Here is a 26,611-nt window from a genome sequence, read left to right on the forward strand (position 1 = left end):
GTAGGAGTTCTCTAGATGGTTGATGTATTTGATGTGCGAATTTCTGGCATTTTTCACACTTCTTCACATATTTCTCTGAGTCTGCCTGCATATATGGCCACCAATAACCTTGCGAAATGGCCCTGTAAGCTAGCGACCTTCCTCCTTGATGGCTTCCGCAAACCCCTTCGTGTATTTCGAACAAGAATGCTTCTACTTTGCTGGGATGAACACACTTTAGGTAAGGTCCTGAGAAAGACTTTTTGTATAATGCCAAGGATGGGGAGAGCCAAAATCGCTGCGACTTCGCTCTTATTCTGTTGGCTTCTTTTTTCTCTTCCGGTAGGATGCCGTCTTTTAGGAATAGGATGATGGGATCCATCCAAGAGGGCCCTAACTCTGCGCAACATACCTCTTCTGCTTCGGGGTCTTCTATGCTTGGTCTTGGTAAGTAATCGATGAGCAATGGATGAGGGGTGAATGCATCTGCCATTGAGGCAAAGCCTGCTAATTCGTCTGCTCTGCTGTTTTCCTCCCTGCCAATTTGTTCTATCCTTACTGCATCAAACTTCTTGATCTCTGTTCTGACCAGATCTTGGTACTTGGCCATTCTGTCATCCTTTGCTTCGTAGTCGCCAGAAATTTGATTTACCACCAGCTGTGAGTCGCTGTAGACCATTAGTTTGGTGGCCTTCATGTAATGTGCTGACTTGAGCCCTGCGAGAAGCGCCTCATACTCCGCTTCATTGTTGGATGCTGGGAAGCCAAGGTTGATTGCTTGCTCTACAACCAGGTCGTCTGGAGAGATGAGGACTATGCCAAGTCCTGCACCATGCCGGTTGGATGCTTCATCCACAAAGAGCTTCCACATCTCTCAAACGAATAACTTCCAGCAAGTGGAGGGGTCAGATGATGTCGTGGGGTCAATAATGGTGTTTTCTTCAAGGTCCATGCCTGTTGTCTGTCCCTCGCCATCTAGTTAGGCTATTGGTGAGCCTTGGTTTGCTTTTTCCTTGCTGTCTTTAGTTTGGTCTGCCTTGGAGTCTAGTTGAGTGCTTACTGCTAGGGGTTGTGCTATTCCGGCGTCAACTTCCATCCCTAGTTCGGTTGTGTCAGTTAGGTCGACTGGGCAGATATGATGACTACCAGGAGTGAATTCTGCAACGAAGTCTGCCAAAGACTGGGCCTTTACTGCGGTTCTAGGTTGGAACTTGATGTCGAATTGTCCTAACTCTACTGCCCACTTTAAGATTCGCCCAGAAAAGTTCGCCCTCTCAAACAAAGCTTTTAGTGGAAAAGCTGTGAGGACGACTATGGTGTGGGCATGAAAGTAGTGTGCCAATTTTCTGGATGCCATCATCAATGCCAATGCCAGTTTCTCCAAGGGCAAGTACCTTGTTTCGGCTCCCAAAAATGTCTTACTGACATAAAAGATGGGCAAGTGTTGTATTCCTTCTGCACGAACCAATACTGCGCTAACTGCGTGCTGAGAGACTGCCAGGTACAAAAAGAGTTCTTCACCACGTACTGGAGTAACAAGCAGTGGTGGGGAAGACATGTACTCCTTCAAGCTTTCCAAAGCTCGGTCGCATTCTTCATCCCACTCAAACTTGGCTTTTAAAGCTTGAAAGAATGGTCGTAGTCTGTCTGATGATCTGCTTATGAACCGGTTGAGTGCAGCTGCCATGCCGGTGAGATGCTGCACTTCTTTTACTGAGTTTGGTCTCTCCAGATCTTGGATTGCCTTGATTTGAGAGGGGTCTGCCTCTATACCTCGGTTGGTCACGAGGAAGCCTAGGAATTTGCCAGATCCTACTCCGAATGCACACTTGGATGCATTGAGGCGCAACTTGTGCTTCTTCAGGATCTGGAACATTTCGCCTAGGTCCTTAAGATGGTCATTCTCATCCTTGCTTTTGACCACCATGTTGTCGATGTAAGCTTCCATTGTTCTGCCTAACAATGGTTCAAACATCTTGGTGACCATCCGTTGGAATGTTGCCCCTGCGTTCTTCAGGCCAAAGGGCATGACCTTGTAACAGTATAATCCTCTTGGAGTTGTAAAAGATGTGACCTCCTGGTCTGGTTCATGCATGGCGATTTGGTGATAGCCTCTGTATGCGTCCAGAAAGCTAAGTCGGTTGTGCCCCGCCGTTAGGTCCACTAGTTGATCTATCCGTGGTAGAGGAAAGCTGTCTTTTGGGCACGCCTTGTTGACTGTTTTGTAGTCGACGCAGACTCGCCATTTGCCATTTTTCTTTGGTACTACGACTGTGTTGGAGATCCATCTTGGGTAGTGCACTTCTCTAATTGTTCCTGCTTCCAGCAGGCTGCCAACTTCTTCTACCACTATTTTCGTGTGGTGGAGTGCCGATCTGCGTGTGCGTTGGATGACTGGTCTGGCGGATGGGTGGACATTGAGTTGGTGACTGATGAAGTTTGGATCAATGCCTGGCATGTCGTAAGGCGTCCAGGCAAACACTTCGATGTTAGAGGTCAAGAATTCCAAGACCTCTATTCTCTCAGTGCTGGACAATGACGAGCCAAGCAAGAAGAACTTATCCGAGTTCTCCTCATCTATTTTTACCTCCACCAAGTCCTCCACCGCTTTCTGATTAGCCTCTTTACCGACGTCCGCGAATAGTTCATTACTTTCTGGTTCCTCCACCGAATGAACGTATCCTTTGGCAGCGCGGCTGCCATTTACCGTGGCGAAACATTGTTTTGACATGATCTGATCTCCATAGACTTCTTCAATTATACCGGTGTCGTTGGGGAACCGCATTACCTGATGGTAGGATGACGTCACCGAACGCATGGCGTGCAGCCATGTTCTGCCCAAGATGATGTTATAAGTGGAGGGGACCTTCAATACCCAGAACTCCACTTGTTTTGTTACGCTTCTTGTTCTGACCGGAAGAATTATTTTGCCGACGGGCCATTCTGGCATGGAGTTGAATCCAATTAGGGGAGAAACTGCAGGCGCCAAGTCTTTGTCTTGTAGCTTCAGTTGTTTAAATGTGTCATAGTACATGATCTCACATGAACTACCCTGGTCAATCAGAATCCGCTTGACGTCAAAATCCTTAACTCGGAGAGTGACGACCAGAGCATCATTGTGAGGACAGTATATTCGATCCAAGTCCTTATCTGAAAAGGACATAACATTTGTCGCCTCGGTTTTTCCCTTCTTGATGGCAGGTTGGGCACTTAGCACCTCTCTGAAGTGCTCTGCCTTTTTAATTGATCCCCTGAGCTCGCATACACGCTCAGGCTCAAAGACTCCATGTATTACATTAATAACGCCTTGAGGCGGGGCGTCAATTGGCATTCTGTTGGGGTTATTGTGATCCTGGGGGGCTGGTTGCGTTCCTCCTTCGATGTACTTATCCAAGTGGCCTGCTGCCACCAATTCCTCTAAGTGTTGTCTCAATGGTGTGCAATTCTCAGTGCGGTGCCCTTTTTCTTTGTGGAAGGTGCACCGTGATCTCTCGTCATAGCCCTTCTGAGTTTCTCCTAGCTTGGCTGGCCACTTGACGAAAGGCTCATCTCTTATCTCACTTAGAATCCGATATATTGGTTTCTTGAACACCGTAGTTATGGCAGTGCGGATTCTCAACCATCTCTTATCGGGGTCTTCTCCGTTATCTCGTCTGCCACGTCCGTTTCTGTTACTCCGGTCTACCGTGTTGACCTTGGCTGAGGTCTTCTTTTCTGGTAGTGCGGTCGTACTAGATTTTGCTTTTGCTCGTGCGCCATCCTCTTCTACCCTGATGTGCTGATGCACTCTTTCCATCAGGGCTTCCATAGTGAGGGGTGGCGTCATGGTGATCGAGTCCCTCAGTCTGTTCCCAACTGGAAGGCCTCTTTTATACTGTGCAATGGCGAGATTGATGGGGCAGTCCCCAATCTGATTGAATGTCTCCCAGTAGCGACTGTTGTAGGATCTTAGGGTCTCTTTTTCACCAATGTCGATGGAGAGTAGCTGGTCGATCTCCACCGGAGTTTTAGTATTTGTCCGAAACCTTGTCACGAAGGCTTCTGCCAATTGTGCCCAAGAGGCTATGCTGCCTTCTGGGAGTTTTTCGAACCAAGTCAAGCCTAGGTCGCCAAGGCTTGATGGGAAGAGTATGCACATTAAGGCCTCGTTTCGCCTATAAACGGCCATGACCTGGCGAAAGTGGCTCAAGTGTGAGTACGGGTCCGTCTTCCCTTCATATGTAGTGAATTTCGGCTGAAGGAAGCCTGATGGTAGGGGCGCGTTCTCGATTGCTGGAACAAACGGCGAAGTCTGTAGTCTTGCCAATGCTTTGTCCGTTGGTTCGTAGGCTGGGCGCGGTATTGGCATTCCAACCTCGACGCTTCCATGCGTCCGAGGAGCCAACCGTTGTAAGGCAGAAACTCTGTGCGGATCCCGTGCCCTGGCATCCTCCTTGCATCGTGCTTTTTCTTCGAGCACGGTTTGTAAGTCGGATGATCTGGGTAATTCCGTCTGTCTAGATCTTGTCTGATACGAATGAAAGGGCCAGTATGTGCTTCCTTCAGTGTATGATCTTTCAGACTTCGTCCTCTCAGACCTGGAGTGACGAGTTCTGGAAGACCATGATTGAGTATCGCCTGTCCTGAGGCTTCTACTCTCTCTTTGTGAGGGTGTAGTATTCCTACTACGATTTTCTGAGTGGCGAGGGGGCGTCTTGTTTTTGCGCCCCTCTCCTGTCGCCACTTCTTTTTTCTTCATCTGGCGCTTCAAAGGTTCCATGTCCGCCGCCATCTTCTTTATCAATTCATCTTGCTCTTTCACGCGATCTTCCAGAGCTTGAGGGTCAATCCTTCGTCTTTGTCTGTCGGGACTTTGAGAATGCGATTGACGGGGGCTGTGAGTCCGTCTCCCCCTAGCATCCCTCCTGGAGGTATGTCTTTGGGGCTCCAAGTCCGCCATGGGAGGGACAGAAGGTAATCCTTCACGCCTTGCGCCCCCTTCTGGAGTTAGTCCGTCGACGGCGGACTGCGGCAAGTCTTCAATGTGTGCCATTGATTGTAAAGGGGAGAAGCTTTTAATCAAGAGGTTTTGTTCTGTCTGATCTTCCCACAGACGGCGCCAATTGTACGGGGAAGAAATAATTCTCCTCGTATAATCCTGTTGACTAAGTCTACGCTCCTCCGTACGACGTCGCTTTGTCACCTGAAAACACAAACGTGAGCTAGCCGGCGGGTGTGTGCCGGAAACCTCTCCGATGCCTAAGTCAGAAAACTTGACAAATAGACAAAGCTCAATGTGTTCAGAAAGCAAAATTGTATGCTGTGTTATGTTACCTCCTCCAAGGTGATGCTTGTGAGCTTTTATAGGTTTCGAGTAGCACAATCCTAGTAGGACTTTTATTTCTCCATGCAGAGTCCTCCTAGGATTCATACTCCTAAAGGATAATGCTTATCCTTTTACACCCCCCCCTCCAACTACTTAAACCAAGTGGGATGGTTTTCACCATAGCCGAACTACCATTCGTCCGAGATAAACTTGGCTATGCTGAGCCACAAAGTAAGCCGAACTATCCTTAGTTCGGCCCTTCCGCTTATATTTCCTTATCTCGGCTCTCACCTGTTCAACTCATGGTGTGCTTAGACCGAACCAACGACTCTTCGACCGGTATAACTCCAAAACCGGTATACCTCTAAAGCCGGTATAAATTCAAGAACGATGTTCCTTCAAGACCGGTCTAACTTCAAGTTGCTCCCGGACCGAAGTAGCTTAACAATTCACGAGCCGAAGTAACTTCATCTCTTTTGGCCGGAGTAACTTATCTCCCTTGGGCCTGAGTAACTTTTCGGCCCTTTTTACTCAGTTCGTCATACTTTGGGCCATAAAGTCCGTCTCATAGCTCGGCCCAATTTTCACTCAAAATTACCCTCTCATCTGTTTATTTGGCATGGAAGATGGCAGATCTCTAATATGAACTCGAGGGCGAGTTCTTTCAAAGAAGAGGAGTCTGATGTAGGACAAGATTTTAACAATTTTTATATTTTTAGTTTTAATATTTTTGATATATTATTTTATTAGGATTCTTGTAATTTAGTATAAATAATTTAGAATTGTTAGGTTTCTTAAGTTTATTATTTTGGAATTAGATTTTGATTAGGATTTTAAATAGTTTAGAATTCTAATTTCCTATTCTCTTAGGTTTCCTAATTTGTATTGATTTAAGTTTACCAGTTTATTTTAGAAGCACTTTTCCTACAAGTATTAGGTTTTGTTTATTATAAATAGCTATGTAAGCCTCATGGCAAAGACAACTTTTATTCATTCATTCAATAATATTTTTAAGAGATTTTTTCTATCTTCCTTGTGGATTCAAGATTGTTCTTGTGGATTCAAGAATTCTCGTCTACTAGAACGATATTTAGTCTCGCGTGATTTATTCCGTTGAGTCAAAGAACCAATGACATCAAGACACGTGGCGACAAAAGAGCAAGCCACATCAGCAGACAAAGATCTGCAAAGTTATTGTCACGGCACATCGCCATTAATGAGGCCCCTTACAACATTTATTGCGATAATCTCTCTCCGTCAGGACAACACGCCCTCACCCTGAACAAGGTAAGCTACAGCATAGACTTTCAGCCAAAGTGACAGGTCGGAAGGAACAACGAAATGATTACCAGAGGATATAAGCAGACGTTGAAGACAATAAGAAGATTAAGTTTTCTATCTCTAATCTCGCTCTATACTCCACTCATCTTTCTAACTTGCTCGTCGGAGGGTTTGCTGGGGATTCCCCGTTGAACTCGTGTGCAGGTCTTCCGGTGGGCTTGGTCATTCAGACATAGGCTTAAGGAGCGTGGATCAGTCCGACCCGTTCTATCATCACAAACTATATCATCAAAGTACTCTATTGACATTAATCTTATCATTTGTAATATAGTCAAATATTATTTTGTATCGTGTAGGCATTGAGTAGAGAATTCTAAAAAAATTCCAACAAATGTAGCAAACGCTAGTTGAAAATTCTAAAAATAGAACCAAGCTATTTGCAGTACTTAAATTTTTAATATGAATAAGGCTCGGGTTATAACTCAAGTGGTCATGAAAGAATACTTGGATGCTAGAAAAAAGGGGCCTGCTTTGCAATCTAAATTGACTAATACTAACATCCAACTGTTTGACCCCAAAAAATGCTTGATTGAGATTGGTTGCTATATGTTGACATGAAGAAGGAAAAAATAAATAAATAAATGTGACAATTGTGTAATTTGATCCTCTATGTGTTAATTTTTTTATAATTTGGTGGATGGAGGTGGGTTGAGAAGAGTGGGTGGGGTTAATATAACATAATGGTGCGATATAGGTGATTTTTTCACAGCCACATCCACACGGTGCCAGCTTCACCGTTGAAAAGAGTGGGTGGGATTAATTCAACATGACAAGGTGAGGCTGGCATCATGTGGATGTGGCTGTGGAAAAAATCACCTATATCGCACCATTATGTTGAATTATATGCTATTATAAACATATATATACTTATTATTATATAAATAAAAACATTATATAATTTTTAAACTTAAAATTCCTAACACAAATTTTTAAATTTATAAAATATATAAATACACGTATCATTTAGTCATTGATTATTGCATTTCAAATGTAATTAATAATTAATCCATATGATAATAATCATCAAATCACTTCAATTTGAAAAGTAAATCAAATTTTGAATCTATCTATACTATTTATACAATTATATAGGTAAAGAAAAATATTTGAAACACCTAATTTATCACTTCTAAAAATCACCCCTAATGATATGTCTAATAAGTGTTAAATTGTGATTTGTCAAACATTCCATCACGTGGGGTTTAACCTCAATGTTACATCATTAGAGGCCTAACCTAAATTTTTTAATTAAAAAAAACACAAAATTACATGTGTCTTGAACATTGCCTCTTTCATTTTAATTATATTTATTGGATCTTTCATTATTGTAATAATATATATCAAATTCCTTAATTACTGCATTTCAAATTCAATAATTATTCTCCTTTTATGACATTGATATGGAAAATAAATTTCAACAAATTTTATTTGTTTACTATAATGGCAGACATGATGTCAACACATGCAATACATATACCTAACCATATTAGTTTTCAAAAATTTACCATACAAACATTTTTTTTTATAAATTTTACATTTTTTTTTTGTCGATTCTTTATCAGTATAATAACATTTTAAAAATTTTATTAAATTGCAGTACTTTTGAAAATGAAAAAAAAGAAGGAAAGATATTTAAATTTTATAAGCTAAAAATCAAAACAATATTAATATCTCCATACGTTGGGAGCCTATGTTGTTTGTCCAGTTCAAATAGTTTGGTCCAACAAATATCAAACTTGGATGACAGTTTTTAACGATAAAATAAGCATTAACCAATTGTACTTTATTATTATATGCAATTTAAAAATATTTATCATAATTAACCATTTTTGAACAATAACTTTCCAATTTGAAAAAAAAAAAAAAAAACTATGAATTTATTTCCCTCTTAAATTTTTTAATAAATTTATTATGACTTACTTAGGTCGTATTTGATAAAATTGAAAATTGAAAAATTAAGTACTAAGAACTTAATGACGAATTTTTTAAGTTAAAAAGTTGTTCAATAAGAAATTAAGTGCTAAACTAAAACAAATAGTTTGATATGTACAAGATCAAATTTAAGATTTTTTTATTCAAATTGTATATCTTACAATTTTTATATTGTGATTGTGAGTTGGTAGTGATAGAGAAGGCAATGATGGCATTAGATATGGCGCCAATATCAATAGTGGTAAGGATTAATGGATAATGATTGTGGTGATGTTGGAAGGGTAATATTGTTTTTAAAAAAATGGAATGGGCACTGTTGGGCCTACTACGGGTCCTATTTCGATTATCCGAACCGTGTAATGTGTAGAATTCGTCGAGTACTTTAACCCTACAAAAACTCATGTTGATCAGATATTGATAGTCCCTTGATCAAAACATATTAACAAAAATATATTCTAATAAAAAAGCTATCGATATCCAATTAATATGATTTTTTGCAGAGATGTAGTACTCAACGAATTTTACATATTGAACGATTCGAATTACCGAAACGGGACCCATGATAGGCCCACGGTTCAACAATACAATCTAGTGGCGACGATGGTGGAATGCTGGTGATGATTGTGATAACAGTGACAATAGTTGTACAGGTGAAGAGCTGTAGTGGTAATAGTAATGGCAGCAGCAACTGTGGTGATGATATGGTAGCGGTAGTAAAATGATTGTAGTACTTATGGTTACAATAACATTGGTGATGAATGTGGCAGTAGTAGTAATGGCTGCAATGGTGATGGTAATGAGTTTATAATGGTGTATGTCAATATATATACATTAGGGATGTAAGCCCACCTGATGGATGTGCTATTAACTCTGTGAAATATAAATTTTGATTTTGAATTAGAAATATATATAGTGTTTGTTAATTGAGTGGTTAGGGTGTTATTTTTCAAATTCAAGACCTAGGTTCCAATCTTGTACACTTCACTTTATAAATTTTTTTTTTCTTTTTTGATATAAAAAAATTTACTTAGTAAAAGGAGATAGTAGGCTTCAAGAGACTAAAGTGAGTTGTTCACATATATAGTAGTATAGATAGATATATTTGATTCAAGTATGTCGATACTTTATGTTTAATATTTATAAATTCAGCTATAATTAAGTAAGTTTAATAAATAACCAATAAATCATATTTTGTTCTTAAGATTACTAATGAGTCGTATCAAATTTCAATATGGACAACTAAATCCTATTTGTGATAAAAGATTCCCAAAAGATTTATTACTTTATAGTGGTGCGCCTTATCTTAATTTTACCCTTCCTATTTAATATTAACAACAATTTTATAAATAATTTTAGCTTAATTAAAATTTAAAATATTAATTGTAAAAATTATTTATCTTATACTTAAAATTTTGTTTATGAAAAATCATTTAATTTGAACAATTAAAAAGAATTTAATTATATAATTTCTAATAAATTAAAATTATTTATGAATTTTTTTTGTTCATATTTTCTTGAAAAAGATAAAATGAAAATAAAATATACTATTATGAACAATTGAATTTTTTTTACGTATAACAATTTATAAATATATATATATATATATATATATATATATATATATATTTGTTAATATTGAAATTCAATATAACTCAATAATAATTTTTAAAACAAAATAGAACTTTTCAATAATTTTTTTTTTTGAGATTTATGATTTTTTTAATACAATATCATAATTTTTACAATTAAAAAATATTATATTATTTAGATTACAAATATTTTCATATTAAATGAGGGGTAAAATTGAGATAACATCCACCATTATGGATCAATGAATATTTTGAAAATATATTATGAAAAATAGGATTTAATTGTCTATATCGAAACATTATAGGACTTCATAGTAATCCTAAGAGCAAAATAAGACTTATTGGTTATTTTCCTTACATTTTAAGAGGCACTTAAGTTTTTAAAAGATATCACTTGCAGTTATCAAACGAGTTTAATTGATTATCACTTAATATATTCAGTTTTAAGTGCTAAATTAGATTATTAAATATTATCTTAGGTGGTGTTTAATAAAACTGAAAATTGAATATTGAAAATTAAGTATTGAAAACTAAATGCTGAATTTTTTAAGTTAAAAAGTTATTTGATAAAAAATTAAGTACTGAACTAAAAATAAATTTTTTGATATGTAAAAAATCAAATTTGAAATTTATTATTTTTAAATTGTATATTTTAATTTTTATATTGTGATGGTAATAGTAGTGGTAGTGGTAGAGTTGATGGCAGCGGTGGTTATGGTTGTGGTAGCGGTAGCAATGATAGTAAAATGATAGTAAAATGATAGTGGTACTTATGACAATAATAACAATAGTTATAAAGGTGATAGTGGTAGTGGTGGTGGCGATGGTGGCATGATAATGGTGGCGGTGGCAACAGCGGCGGTAACGATGGTGGTGGTGATAACGGTTGTGGATGGCGGCGGCGGTAATTAATTTATAATATTGTATGTCGATACTTACATTTAGTATTTATAAATTCAGTTATAATTAAATAAGTTTCATATGACTTAATTTTTTGAAAAAAAAAAGGTTTTAGCCTGTATTTTAAGAGGTACTTAAAATTTTAAATTATATTAATTATGATTATCAAACGAACTTAATTAATTATCACTTAATACATTCAATTTTAAGTGCTAAATCAGGTTATCAAACACTCCCTTAATGTAAGTCATTTTTAAGTATAAAATCTAAAGGAGTAATATTAGATACCTCAAAAAATTATCAAATTTTCTACACAATATTCACATGGATGTGATTTTCTAGCATTTTTTAATTTAAAACTACATTTTTCTTCCAAAAGCAATACTAAGAAAAAGTTATTCTTAATAAATATATTTTTTTATGCCATGCATAATACGGGTATAATGCTAGTTGTTGATAAGTAAAAACGTTGTTTGGTCTTTAAGCGTCAAAATTTCAACTCTATTTTCATATTTTTTTTGAATTTAAATTTTATAAAAATACACATGGGCATGGCGTATTATCATTGATTCTTCCATTTATTGTTTTATTTGAGTTCTTGATTAATATGGATTTTTTTAATTTATTAATTCATGAACTAATTGAGGAATCTATTATTAATACTATATATCTATATTTATATTTTGTATCTATAGTTTAAAATTAAAAACAAACAAAAAAAACTTTATATAGAAAATCAAAAAAGAAATTACAGCCATATCTTTTATCAATATTTAAGCCACATGTAATTTGAAATTAAAAAAAAAATTAAATGTAATTTTAATTATATAATTTGAAATTTTGAACATATTTACTTCATAATCTTCCTCAAAATTTATATTTTTTTGAAAAATAAAATATGCATGTAATGTGAAACTATTGGCCTATCGAGCTATAGGTAACTTTACATAAAAAATAAATAAATAAACAATTGATAGAGTTTCAAAATAAGAATTTTAACCATATTTAATTTACATTTAATTTAAAATTTAAAAGAAAAGTCAAAATGAAATTTTAATTATATATAATTTGAAAATATTTAAACACAAAAATCTCAATGAATTTTTTTTCTAAATATCATAATTTATAAAAACAATAAAATTCAAGAACACATGTCTATGAAATGGTAACATAGAAATTTTAAATATAAAATTTAAATTAATAATTAATACATATTTTTAGAAATTGACACATCACTTCTCCAAATGAAATTCTAGGCTAAAAACATAACACATGGGCTACCCCCATCTAAATGAAAACAATTTATTCACATAATTTTAACTATTTTTTTCTTATAAATTTTAAAATTTTTACTTTAATTTTTAAGATAAAATTTTGATAATTTGTTTGAGGTCGTGCATAGTACGAGTTTTATGCTAGTAGAACTATTATATAAGCAAAAACATCATTGATTCTTTGAGTATCAAGGTTCTAATTCTTTTTTTTTTTTATGAATTTTGACTTTTTAATAGGAAATATTCATTTGTACTCATACTATTAATTCTTTTTAATTTGTTAGTATTTTCTTCAAATTTCATTAAATACTCTAATAATCCACATGGTAAGTTTTCAAAAAAAGAAACGAAGTAAAGAATTTTCAAATCTCTTATTTCCCCTTCCAAAAATACAGCTACAAAAAAAGAAAACAAAATTAAACAAGGAAATACATTAACAAATACAGCAACCCATGATATGAAACCATTAAGGTTAAACAATAATTACAAATGCCATTTAATTTGTTTTTTTACAGGTATATTTTCTATATTTTCTAAAATTTGAACAATTTAAATTATCAAAATAAGATCCAAAATAAGTCTTACGGGTCACACAACAATCACCACTGTGCTTCACACACTGCAATGACACTGCATCCCCACACACATACACACACAAAACTAAACAAAAACTAGCAGTCATGTACCTCCCTACATGATTATAAATAAGTATCTTCCAATCATATATTATCTGCACCTTTCACAGTCGAGTTTGGTTTCAACCATTTCAATCTTTTTCCCAAAACTACTAAAGGTTAGTAAAATTTTTATCTCTTCATACTTTAAATTTGTTTATCAATATATATTATGCTAATTTTGTCAATTACTCAATTCTATGTAGTTATGTTTTGGTAGCCTCTTCTTCATATATATATTTTTGTATGTGTGTTGTGCGTCTGCATTGTCATTTTTTTTTTTTCTGTGTATATTATGATGTTTTGACATACAAAAATGTTATGCTTCTTGAAATAAATATCAAAAAAAAGTTTTAGGAAACCTTTAGGAATAATTTAGTATGATAAGTAACCAAACAAAAAAAAGAAGCTAAGTCCTTTTGAGTTTTAAAAATTCACAAAATAGATTATTTGTGATTCCTAACCTCACTCTTAAGTTAATTCTAGTAAATTCTGTGGAGACCTTTAGACTTACTTGGCATGTTTGATTGGAAGGATTAAATCATGGGATTAGGATTATTAATCCGTGGGTCCAATCATCCTATGTTTGTTTTAATATTTTGGTTTAGGACTATTAATCCCATAGATAATTAATCCAACAAATTTGTAGGATTATTAGTAATGGGGTAGGGGTGGGATAGTTAATACCACACTAATTTAATAGGATTATTAATACCTCACTATTAGTATTGTGAATCAAACATGGCCACTATGTTTTAATTTTGAAGTGTTAGCTTGCAAATAATATTAATTTAGTTTAATACTCTATGATTGATAGGTTATAACTCAGCGCATTACCAAAAATTAATCTAGTGCAGAAAATCTCCATGATCATATTCCTAAAAAGTTTTCTTAAAATGTAGCATTGCTCTTTAACTTGTGGGTCCTAAGGAAAAATAGATATTAGCAAGGAAAAACAATATTACTAAGATACTTTTAATTTTTATTGTCATATTTCTTTTGAGAATTTTTATTATAAACTTTTTGTCAGATAATTTTTATAGATATACAATATCTTCACTTTAAAAAAAAAAAAAAAATTCGTAATGACTTTCTTTATTCTCATGTAAATATATATACACACGTGTGTACATGTGAGTCCTTTCTTTGTGTTAGTGATTGATTATTTATTTATTTATTTATTTATTTATTTTTGGGGTGTGTGTGGCTATAACTATAGATATGGAAGGGACCCAAAAAAAAAAAAAAAAAAAAATCTCAAATAGATTAAATTGAGAACATTCATTTTAATCTGTAATTGAAGCAAAATAGATTTTCTTTTTTCTTTTTTTGGATATAACTATAGATATGAAGAAAAAAAAAATCTCAATAGAATAAATGAATAAAGGTTGAGACCCCATTTGGAGGTAACCCTCTTGACCCTTTTTAATTTTGATTGGTCAATTTTTTTTTTTTTTTCTTCTCACCCAATCCCCAACCTCCATGTGTGTGAGGGGATTGTAGAGGTGGGTGTTTTAAGGGGATCTAAATCAATGCCCAGAATAAATTGAGAGCATTCATTTTTAATTTGTAACCGAAGCAAAAGAACCCCGTAATATGATTAGACATTGTTGTTACTAAAATATTATTTTTTGTTTGAAAAATGTTGTACACTAATCAAAATTTTGGGATAATTTTTCTTAACAAATAATTACAAATATAGAGATTATTTACATTCGCATAAACATAATCTAATTATATTGAAGTCCAATAATGACCCTACCAAAGAGTCTCATGATGGAGGTGAAATTATCAACACAATAAAGAGCACAATAATGAAGTCAGTAAAAAAAACTCCGTAAGGAAAAAATTATTAATCTATGCATGTGGTAAAAATTTAATAAATTTATAATTCAATCAAACAAAATATCTAATTTTTTTCTTAATTTAATTTACATAGTAAAAAATAAATTCTATTTTTATATATTTCAAATAACTTAAACCTTAATATATAACTAAATGTAACATGCACATAAACCTTTTGAGTCATTTATGTCGTACTAGGTCTCGTTTGACAAGTGACTTTTTTAGATAAAAAGCTACAAAAATAAAAAAATCAACAACTCATACAAAAAAGTCAAAAATTCTATTTTCTCTCTATTTTTTGCACATCTTTTTGTAAAAAGTCAAAAAGTCATCCCAAACATATATTAATTTTTTTTACATCACATTTTAGCCAAAAAACTAAAAAGTTACTAAAAAAACTTGTTCCCAAACGAAACCTAAAATTAGATTTAAAATAAATAAATCGCTTAGAAGACAATCATTCAAATTCAAAATTTTTGCCTTAATTTTTTTTTTTTAAATGTCAAAGATCCACACTTTTGAATCCATAAATTCATCCACAATAATGTGAAATTTTTTTGGGAATGTCAAATATTTTTTTATTTTATTTTAAACAATATCATGCATAACACAGGTTGGCCCCTAGTATTTTACTTAAAAAAGTTAAACACAATATAAAACATATATAAATGGATGAAATTTTATAAAATTTATTAGCACTAATTTCTAGATTTTTTTTATCTATTCATGTACATTTTTTTAAGCTTGTTTGGTGCATCTTTTCTCAATTAAAAAATTAATATAAAAAAATCAAAGTTAAAAATATATTCATTTATTAATTTCAACATATTTATTTTTTTCAATTTCTTTAAGTTATGTTTGGATCATAAAATAAGATAGATATTTAAAAAGATAAAGAAAAATGTTAGTAAAAGTTTAACTTATCTTCCATTCACATTTCCTCTTTTTTTTTTCTTCCTCCTTAAATTTTTACCATAATCAATTATCTAAACACAGCCTTAAATTTTTGTGAGGGATTTGTGGTCCCGCTGTGTGTTCAAAATCTTTAATTTTTTTTTAAAAAACATCATAAACTATAAATAACAACTACATCAATGATACCCATGGATCCTCCATAATAATTTTTTGTAGAGAGACAAGTTACATGATTGGGATTTAATGTTAAAAATATTAAAATACTTTATCATATTTAAATCTTAGACAAACAACACATCAAAAATTAATTTAAAAGATTTATAACAAGACCACATTTGGAAACAAACTATTTTAATAATTTTTTAATTTTTTTTGTTAAAATATGAGATAAAAAAAATTAATATGTTTAGAATAACTTTTTGATTTTTTTATGAAAAAATGTGTAAAAAAATAAAGAGAATAGAAAATCTTAGTTTTTTGTATAATTTGTTAACTTTTTGACTTTTTTAATAACTTTTTTTTAGACTAAAAAATAATCAGTGTGTTTGGTTTTAATTTTCTAAAAATTGTGTTTTTATTTTTTATTTTTTTGTGTTTTTTTATCTTTAGTAAATATTTTTAAAATTTTAAACAATTTTTTTACTTGTTTAAATGCACCTTTCTTAGATATATCTAAATAGTAAAATATTTATGAAAAAATATTTTAAAAAATTAATAAATATATAAAAATACTAAAAATGTACTAAATTTTTATATTTTTGGTATTTAATGAATTTTTTAAAGAATTGTTTTACAAATATTATACTTTATAAGTGTATTTATGCTAAGTATATCTAAAAATTTTAAAAATATTAAAAATATTAAAAAAATTCAGTAAAAATAAAAAAAAAATATGAAAAATAATAAAAAATAAATTTAAAAAATAAATTCTAAAAATTAAAATAAAACAGAATGAATGTTCCTAAACGAGAGCTAAGTTGCAGCAGCAAATTTGTTTTCCAGTTTGTTTAGTCAGAATCCGAGCCTCTGAGTGGAGGCCACGTCGATAAGCGGGTTCATCAACTCATGTGCGCGCGTGCATGTACGCTATCACGGGCACCACGATTGTCCTTGTCAAAATTTTCAATTATTTATTTATTGCTCAACAATAACACTGGACTGCATATTCTCTCACAACCAATATGTTAAAAAAAATTAAATTAAATTTAAAATTTAAAAATGTTGGATATTATCAATCAAGTCCTATCATATCGGCACAAAGTTCGTCTAGGCTTTACGATTGCATTGTAGATCCATCAAATTGCGCTGGATAGTATTTTAGGTCCATTTATAATTTTGAACAGGTTTCAAAAGAAAGTAGCCCAACCAAGCCCAGTTTATTTACCTGCTATTGAAATTTGAATTTATTGGAATGTGCGGCTGGTGGTAGGGTTACAAATACACAGAACTATTTACGAACAGGTTTGAACTCGATTTGGTAAGAACTCAGTCGAATTCAATTTGTTGAATTTTTTTTAAACTCGAGCTTGTTAAAATTTTGATAAACAAGTACAGACATACTAAAGTTTAGCTTGTTAATTGGCTTGTTTAACATTTATTATTTATATATTAAATAATGTAAAAATATATATAAAAAAAAGATAAATATATTATTTATATATTAAAAAAATATAAATGTAAATAATAGCTAATTATAGATAATACATTTATCTAATAGAGGTGATAGATATTACGTTTATATATATATATATATATTATAATCAAAATTTTAATTGTAATTTTAATTTCATACGCAAGTATGAATTTATAATTTTTTTGACTTGTTAAGGCTCGTGAATAAGTTCAAGCTCGAGTTAAACCTAAGTCAACTCAACTCGACTGCAGCTCGATTCATTAAATTTTTATTGAGTTTGAATTTGAGTTTGAACTCATTAAAATCTTAATAAATAAACTCAAACATACTAAATTTCAATTCGGTTCGACTTGTTTGCAGTCCTAGTAACTAGAGAGCTCACGATTTAATCACTTCGTATATATTGATGTTTTCATATATTTTATAAAAAGAAATTTTTTTTGTTGTCATAGTTGAAAAATAATTTATAAATAAATTCATTTAAAAAAAAGTGACCTCTTAACTTCTTTTCATTTAAAAAATATCAATATTTCATATTTGAGTTGCCATACAAATATATTAATTTTTATAGACTAAAGGGTTACATAGGCAAGTTTGGAATTATATTATTTGTTTTTGAGCCGGCTTGGAAATTTAATTTAAGTCAAATCATCAAGTCGTGCCAACCGTTGGGTTAGTACAAAATGTGATATTTAAGAGGTTATTTAGAATGTTCTAAATGAATGTATTTTTTAAATTTTTTATGAAAGATGAGTTGAGTTTGAAGTGATGTGGTAGAGAGGTGATATGACTTAAATAAGATGATGTAACTTAAATAGGATAGTGACTTTTTGAATTTTTTAGGAGATGTCAAACCTAACCTTGTATAGCTTTCATCTGTTTCATTGGGAGTGTTTGTTACCACATAAATAAACTACTTATATTTTATTTTAGTTTGAAAGTCTCTATTAGAATATTTTAATATAATTTCTGTTTATAGTTTATTAAGCAGAAATAATTTCAATAAATCAAAAAAATGTGACTACTTTTTTATTATCAATTTTAACTTACAATAAGGTCCACCAAAACAAATCAACTGTCTAGGGCCAAAATGAGTATTGGACATATCAGCAAGGCTCTGCTAGTTTAGTTTGTACCTTTGCAAAGAGCACTTACCAACAAACACGGCGGCAATGCACAAGCTAGTAACAAGCAAAGATTGATAAAAACAAAAGGGGCATCACTGAAGATCTAAATAGCTTTTCTATTAATAATATACATGGCTATAAATTAAATTCTGTATTCCAAAATTAAGTTAATTTCGGAGTTTCCAAGTTGTGTCAAAAGAGACCGGCGAAGAAAGACTAATTATAAACACAGTTAATGTGCGATTAGAAAAACATAAATCATAATAACAATAAAACATGAGTGCCGTGCCGGTAATTCCACAGAGATGTGATTGGAACCTCAGGTTCATGCCTTCTAAGGTTTGTTTTAAACCTTTGTTGTAATGTTGGATTGTGATGTTGTACTCATTCTTATGCTTTCGTTAATATTATGATGCATCTTATACTTTCCTCAAAGAAAAAAAAAAAAAAAAAAAAGGTTTGTTGTTGTGGAAGAAGATGAAAATATAAAAGACAAGAAGAAAATGAAACAAATTAAGGAAACTAAATTTATTTATTTATTTTCCTTTCCCTTGTTATATCTATGATCCAAACAAAGCATTAGGAAATGCTTAGGATTATTTGCCAAAGATAATATATATATTAAAGAAATAGTTGAACCTACAGTTATTGTTTATTTTAGAAGCCATTTGCCTACTTCAGTCAGTAAAGTGATCCATTTTTTGTCAAGCTCAGATGTTGATGGACTTTGATTGCAAAATTAAGTTTGCAAAATTATCAACAAATTTGGTCAAACTTGAATCGGGACAAAAACAGGAGTATCCCTCCTTCCATTCCTCCACCCCCAAAAGAAAGTAAAGTATAATAAGATTAAGGAAAATAAAAACAAAATGGAGGTCAATATATATATACGGCAACGGCACGCAACATGTAAAATGAGATAGGTTTTTCATTATTCAAATTAGGACTTAAAATTTATTAATTATACCCAACATCAAAACATATATTAAATATGCTAGGCTAACTAGATTGCATGCTTATATGAGATAGCAGGTCTCAACACACAGAAGAAGAACAAAAAATCATTTAAAAACAGGAGGGGAAATTAAGGATGCTCCTTGAACTAACGCACCTCTTGCCGAACTAGCAGAGGTTTCTCCATCCTTAGCCGTTGGCATCATACATATAGCATAAATGTCTGTTGAAACACTTTGAAACATCCTCGGAGTTTTTAATGAAGCCATCATCATCATCATCATCATCATCATCTGTTTGATCAAATTTCCATCTTCAGATTTGTGCCACACCTGCATTGTGATGAGTTTTATTGAGTACCATTAATCAGGTGAGAATTATGATTTATGTGCTGTAATACTTGGCAATGCTATTGTCATGAACTCTTATTTGATTTCTCCATTGTCAACACTCAACTGATGAGTTCATTGTTCATATACATGAATTTTATGCATTACTGGCTTCATGAGAAATTGTCTGAATGTTGTTAGTGAAGACTATTGGTTTTTCCACCTACGAAAAACAAAACAAGACACAAAAATGAACACATAATTCACATGAATTGAAAGGATTTTACCAGATTTGTTGGTAGAGCTCACTTATGAAAAATTTTGTCTGTCCACATACATTATGTGTCTAGTTTCTGATCAATTTCTGTATTCGTAGACTTATTCATTCATTTTTCTTCATCTAGCTTATGAAACTTTATTCAGGTGGTGGTTTTTTTTTTTTTCTCATACCTCATTCTTTCCAAGACCATCGACAACATGTCAATAATTGTACATGGAAAATGTTGGGAGCAAGAAAGAGACTTAAACAAAGAAAAATAGTAAGTGACAAGGTTGATACCATAAGCAAGAAACACCAACCAAAAAGACAAACATTTCAATACCAAAACCAGGGATTAAATTATGGTTGTGAACTAAATCTCATTAGTGATCATCCTTTCACTACCATCCTTATTAGTTCCAAGCAATAACAACAAAAATACTAACCACAACAAACAGATTCTAAGCCCAAGAAATCATATGTCAAATATGGTGTCACAACATATCCGCCGGCAATGGCAATATGAACAAAATTATTTTTTATATTTTATACACAATTACTGTCTGAAAATATTTGGTTATGCATGAGATGGGTTAGGTCCACTGACAGGGATCTTATGACATGCAATATTTTATTTATGTTACAAGATGTTTTATAATGATAGAATTCAAATCAATCATACCATTTTCTATAAAAATTCTATATAATTTTTTTGCATTTATGTATAAAAATTCGTGAGGACTTCGCCAATTTCAAGCCTTTGAGGTGATAGTGAGGACACTTCACATAGTTCGATTCCTTTACCTCTAATGTTGTGTTTCTTGGATAGATGGGATGTGATTGAAGCTATATATAAAGTTCACAAAGGGAAAAGACAAGAAGAATGGGGATGAAAACAAAAATAATGAATTTTTTTTATGTTTAAAATAAAAAAAAAATTAAGTTAAAAAAAAAAAACCCATCAATTTCATATTGTTTTCATTTATGTGTGAAAATAGTTTTCAAAAAATTTAAAAACAACTTTTTGGTGTTTCATAAAATTTGGGAAGTTTCAAAAAATTTGTCCAAAAACAGTTTTTCAAATAGTAATTCACCAAACGTATGAGTGTTTTTTGTGTTTATTCGAAAAATATTTCAGAAATCAAAAAACAAAAGCATAACCAAACTAGCCCATATTGGACTCTGTACTTTTTCAAAGCTCTTATCTTATCTTGGTGTGGTCTAATGGTCTAACTTTACATACAGCCAATGAATTGGCTTATGTTGCCTTATCTTGCTCCAAATGGTAGTTGTTTAACATTGCACATTCTCATCTTCATGAAAAAAATTTCACCCCCAATTGTTCTCTATATATTGCAGTTCTAGTTCACCTTTTGAGCTCCACTTATTTAGTGTTTTGAGTAAATCTCAAAACATAGACAATTGCAAATCAAGCATACACAGTTGGTGAAAAAGCCATGGTGGAAGAAGAAGATAACTATACAAAGAACGGGACAGTAGATTTCCACGGTAACCCTGCCAATAAGAAGAAAACAGGAACTTGGAAGGCTTGCCCCTACATCCTAGGTATATATATTTATGTTTACATTGGTTATTCATGTTAGCAGAACTTGATTGTTGTGATAATTTATTGAATTACCTGCAGGGAATGAATGCTGCGAAAGATTGGCATACTATGGAATGAGCTCCAACTTGGTGCTTTATTTCAAGCATCAACTCAACCAGCAGAGTGCAACTGCTGCTAAGAATCAATCAGATTGGTCTGGTACATGCTACATCACACCGCTCATCGGAGCATTTCTTGCTGATGCCTATCTAGGAAGATACTGGACTATTGCAGTCTTCTCAATCATCTATGTCATTGTAAGTCCGGTTTGTTGAATTTCATCTGCAACAAAATAGTTTGAAAATCAAGCAATAAAATGGTTTTAAAACATTGTAGACGTAATAACACACTTGCAAAGACTCAAAAGCATGGTAGAATGATTATGAACACATCAACAGAAAAATTAAGTGAAACAAATGAATGTTTCCAAAACCTTGCATTGTGCACACTGAAATATCTCAATTCCATGTAGGGAATGACCCTGTTGACATTGTCAGCATCGGTGCCCGGCATAAAGCCATTCTGTTATGCAAAAGATGATTGCAACCCAACACATACACAGAGTGCAGTCTGCTTCATAGCCCTTTACCTGATAGCACTCGGAACTGGAGGGATTAAGCCTTGTGTCTCAACCTATGGAGCAGATCAGTTTGATGATGCTGATGAAACCGAGAAGAAACAAAAGAGCTCTTTCTTCAATTGGTTCTATTTTTCAATCAATGTCGGTGCACTTGTTGCCACGTCTGTGCTGGTTTGGGTACAAGACAATGTGGGTTGGGGATGGGGTTTTGGAATCCCAGCTGTGGCCATGGCAATTGCAGTAGCAAGTTTCTTTTCTGGTACTCGCCTGTATCGGAACCAGAAGCCCGGAGGTAGCCCTCTGACAAGAATCTGTCAGGTGCTAGTAGCTTCTGTGAAGAAATATAGGGTTAGTGTTCCAGCAGATAAGACTCTTTTGTATGAGACTGCTGATACCGAATCTGCTATCAAAGGAAGCCGCAAGATTGATCACACCAAAGATTTTAGGTGAGCATCGGAATTGATGAGTTTGGCTTGCTGTTTTCAGTCAAAATGCAAGGACGTGAAAAATGGTTCCTCTGTTTATTTTAACAAGGTTTTCATTTAGCATTCATTTAATACTCTATAAGTGATTGATCTGCCTAATTAGAGGGCATCCAGTAATCTGTATCATCCAGAAAAGTTATTTTAATCAATAGTTATATCATAGTTCATCATGGCATGAGTAATATATGGAATTGAAATTTAAGATTGAAGTTAACTTCTTGCAAAGATGATGATAACAATTTGAAATATTATCATTGTTTGGTTTGAGAAATTTTATATTTGGAGTAAGCATGCAAATTATAGAACTCATTTTGAATACCATGAATGTAACCTCTCACCCAATGTTGTTAAATGCAGTTTCTTGGATAAGGCAGCTGTGCAGAAACAATCAGATCATAAGGGGGGCTCAATAAACCCATGGAGACTATGCTCAGTGACCCAAGTTGAGGAGCTGAAAGGCATTGTGCGATTGCTTCCAATATTTGCAACTGGTATCATCTTCTCTGCTGTATATAACCAAATGAGCAATTTTTTTTCGTTGCAAGGTGAGAGAATGGATACTCGTGTTGGCAACACTAACTTCAGGATCCCACCACCATCACTTGGTATTTTCGACATCTTCAGTGTCATTTTCTGGGTCCCAGTTTATGATCAAATCATTGTCCCTGTTGCCAGAAGATTCACTGGTCACAAAAGTGGATTGACTCAACTCCAGCGAATGGGCATTGGGCTCTTCATATCCATCTTGTCCATGCTAGCTGCAGGGATATTGGAGCTTGTTAGACTTGGAATTGTAAGAAGGCATGACTACTATGACCGTACTGAGATGCCCATGTCCATATTTTGGCAGGTTCCACAGTACTTCCTTGTTGGGTGTGCAGAGGTTTTCACCTTCATTGGACAGTTGGAATTCTTCTACGAGGAAGCACCTGATGCCATGAGAAGTTTGTGCTCTGCTCTCTCACTCGCCACTAATGCACTAGGAAGCTACTTGAGCTCACTACTAGTAACTATTGTTGTCTCAATTAGTGCTAAGAATGGGAATCCTGGATGGATACCGGACAATTTGAACTATGGTCACCTTGACTACTTCTTTTGGCTCTTGGCTGTACTGAGCGTGCTCAATTTAGGAGTTTTTATCTTGGTGGCAAAGTGGTATACATACAAAAAGCCAGTGGAGACTACTGATGATGTCTAAAATGAGTGGCATTGTGTAAGCAATATAGTTGTGCACTTTCTTAGTTTCTTGCTTTTACTGTACTGTGATTCAAGCTTTGTGTAAATACTGTCTACTTCAAATATCATCTGCTATATACTGTATGTGAAGAATATGATCAATAGTCTACTACAATAAGGTTGTGTCACTTGAACATGTAAAACAAATCACGCACAATCAGAAAGAAAATGAACTTTCCTGCTTTATTTGAGACACTTCCGGGCCTAGAAACTGGAAGTTCAGTTACTACCATAAGTTCTTCATCTTTTTTTGGGTCAGTTAAATTCTTTATTATCATACACCAATTCTCATGTGAACTCCTTTAACACCTTATCTTAGACACTATAGCAGACTTTTGGATTTTGGACTTGGGGATTATGGCAGTCATCAATATGGTTAAAGATTTTATAAGGAGCGGAACTTTTCCAGGCATGTAATTTCAATCGGTCATATACATTTTGATTTTTTTTCATTTTTACACCAAACCAAAAAAAATTCAATTTTTCCCAAAACTAACCCCAATAATAAAAAACACATTTCCGTTGCCGGGGCTTGAACCCGGGTCTTTTGGGTGAGAGCCGAATATCCTGACCAACTAGACTACAACGGAACTTCAAATCGATCATATAAATGGTAGAAACTTTCTCAACTAGCTCTATGAATTGCTTACAGGTAAGAAGCTTCAGAATTTATATGATCATGTCAATCTTTAGCATACACATATGGACCAAAAAAAAATAAACACGGAACGCAAATAGCACTTCTAATGTACAATACAGCAACAAAATCCTGTTTCAGAGAAGGAACAAAGAGAGGAGAAAAATCCCAACACTGTCCCACTTCATATAGCTTGAGAGAAGGAAAAAAGAGAGGAAAACAAAAGTATTCCATTGAGACATTCCATCAAATAACAAGTAAACATGGTGCATGCATACTTAAACTCACATATTCATCAGCAACAATAAATTTGCAATCATTCACAAATTCACAGGCTTTACAAAGAGAATTAATTCAAACCCTAAAACCAACCATAACAACAAACAATTGCAATTAGAGAATAACCCATTTTGAAATCATCGCAAACGCAACACCAGGCCTCAAAAATCAATCATAAATGCTCAGATTCAATGCATTTCAATCGATTAATGCAATTACCAATCAAATTTTTAACCTAGAACACAACCCAAGAAAGGTTAGAGCGCATAGATTACTGTCTTCCAAACTACCTTTATGAACCCTTTAGAGAGAAGGGGAGGATGAGTTTATGGGAAGGGTAATTCTGTCCTTACAAAATTTGGTTTTTGTCTTTTTTTAAGATTGCTGCTATTAGCACCTATTAAAATTCTTTAGACCCCTTATTTTTTTGGACCCTAACCCTAAATCCTAAATTTTAATAATATTTTTTTGAACATCTATTTATTACCAAATCTACCCAATTCACAATAAAATGCACACCCACCTAATCCATTTCAATTCCCTCTCTTCTGTCTCTCTCTCTCCTCATCAGTGATGTCTCTTCTCTCTCTTTTCTCTCACTCTCTCAAAATCCCTTTTGTTCATATGGGAAAGTGAAGATTTTTCTCTCTCTTCTCTCTCTTTGCTCTCTCTCTCCCCCTCAAAACCCCTTCAAAACCCTAATTTTTTCTCTCTCTTCTCTCTCCAACATTAACCACATCTAAAAAGTGGTTCCTGAAAACACAATACATTTACTTGTGGGGTTGTTGTTCTTCGTCGATTACGATTTCGATGACGTGGGTCTCTTTGGAATTTGCCATTGATTGGGAAATTTAGATGAGAAAGTGAAGATTGATGCGGATTGTAGGAATAGAAAACAATGTATATATATGGAAAACTAATCTCCATAATATTTCCATAATATTTTCAGAATAGAAAACTAATCTCCATATTTTCACAATGAAAAGCACACCCACCCAATTTGTTCACCACTGCGTAGCCGAAAAAATGTATTTTGTTCAGAACTGTTTTGTCGAACAATAATGATCCTGTCAGCACTGTATGTCCGAACAAAATTTGTTCATCACTGTGTAACTTGAAGCCATTCTAATTCACAACTTAAAATAACATGAATTAAATCCATTCAAAATACATAACTTAAATTCATTCTAATTCGCTCTTTTTCATTCTAAGTTAGTTTAACAACGAAATTACATAACTGACTATCTGCATTAATGTTCGGAACTTATGTATTGAACGAAAGGATTATGTTCAGTACTGTGTTACCAAACATAATTGTAACAGTCAACAAACCAGTACCGAACAGCTCGAACGAAACAAGAACGACCGAAAACGACCGAGAATGTTAATACAAGATAGATAAACGACCGAGAATGTTGTCCTCGTCTTTCATTGCTCTACATAGTGAAATAAGTGATGAAGTATACGTTATACTTGAAGCAAAACTTTCAAGTTCAATAGCGTTAATGATGGTGATGAAGATGACACATTCATGATTTAAGATGATTATGAAAAATAATAGATTTAGAGTTTATGTTAATTGGTTATGAAAAGTAATAGGTTTAGGGTTTACAAACATGGAATACGTATAGTTGGAGTTAGAGGTGGGTGTGGGTGAGTGTCCAATATTATAGAGTATTAGTTATTATTGATAGGTGGGTGTTCTATTTTATAATGTCTTTTAATGTAATTT

The 26,611-nt window shown here is 33.4% G+C and overlaps 1 protein-coding gene, 1 long non-coding RNA gene and 1 other non-coding gene across 5 annotated transcripts; 1 reads left to right on the forward strand and 2 right to left on the reverse strand.

Moving 5' to 3' along the window:
• Window positions 1-19,422: 19,422 nt before the first annotated feature.
• Window positions 19,423-23,758, reverse strand: LOC114297326 (uncharacterized). Of its 3 annotated transcripts, none has more exons than XR_014350855.1 (5): window positions 23,619-23,758; window positions 23,066-23,485; window positions 22,096-22,573; window positions 21,696-21,944; window positions 19,423-19,800 (listed from the first exon to the last, which is right to left on the reverse strand). It is a non-coding gene; the product is annotated as an uncharacterized LOC114297326 (long non-coding RNA). The 3 variants fall into 3 exon arrangements; XR_014350856.1 differs by having other exon boundaries at window positions 22,096-22,718; XR_003641456.2 differs by having other exon boundaries at window positions 22,096-22,845.
• LOC114297325 (protein NRT1/ PTR FAMILY 8.1) lies at window positions 21,234-24,091 on the forward strand. Its single transcript, XM_082906084.1, has 4 exons — window positions 21,234-21,622; window positions 21,702-21,919; window positions 22,135-22,688; window positions 23,085-24,091. The coding sequence occupies exons 1-4, from the start codon at window positions 21,514-21,516 to the stop codon at window positions 23,923-23,925; spliced, it is 1,722 nt and encodes a 573-aa protein (XP_082762210.1). The 5' UTR covers window positions 21,234-21,513; the 3' UTR covers window positions 23,926-24,091.
• Window positions 24,092-24,480: 389 nt separating this feature from the next.
• On the reverse strand, window positions 24,481-24,553 carry TRNAE-CUC (transfer RNA glutamic acid (anticodon CUC)). Its single transcript has one exon. It is a non-coding gene; the product is annotated as a tRNA-Glu (tRNA).
• Window positions 24,554-26,611: the final 2,058 nt, after the last annotated feature.

The sequence above is a fragment of the Camellia sinensis genome, chromosome 14 (genome assembly GCF_055761805.1).
Source record: "Camellia sinensis isolate YWXY chromosome 14, ASM5576180v1, whole genome shotgun sequence".
NCBI lineage: Eukaryota > Viridiplantae > Streptophyta > Magnoliopsida > Ericales > Theaceae > Camellia > Camellia sinensis.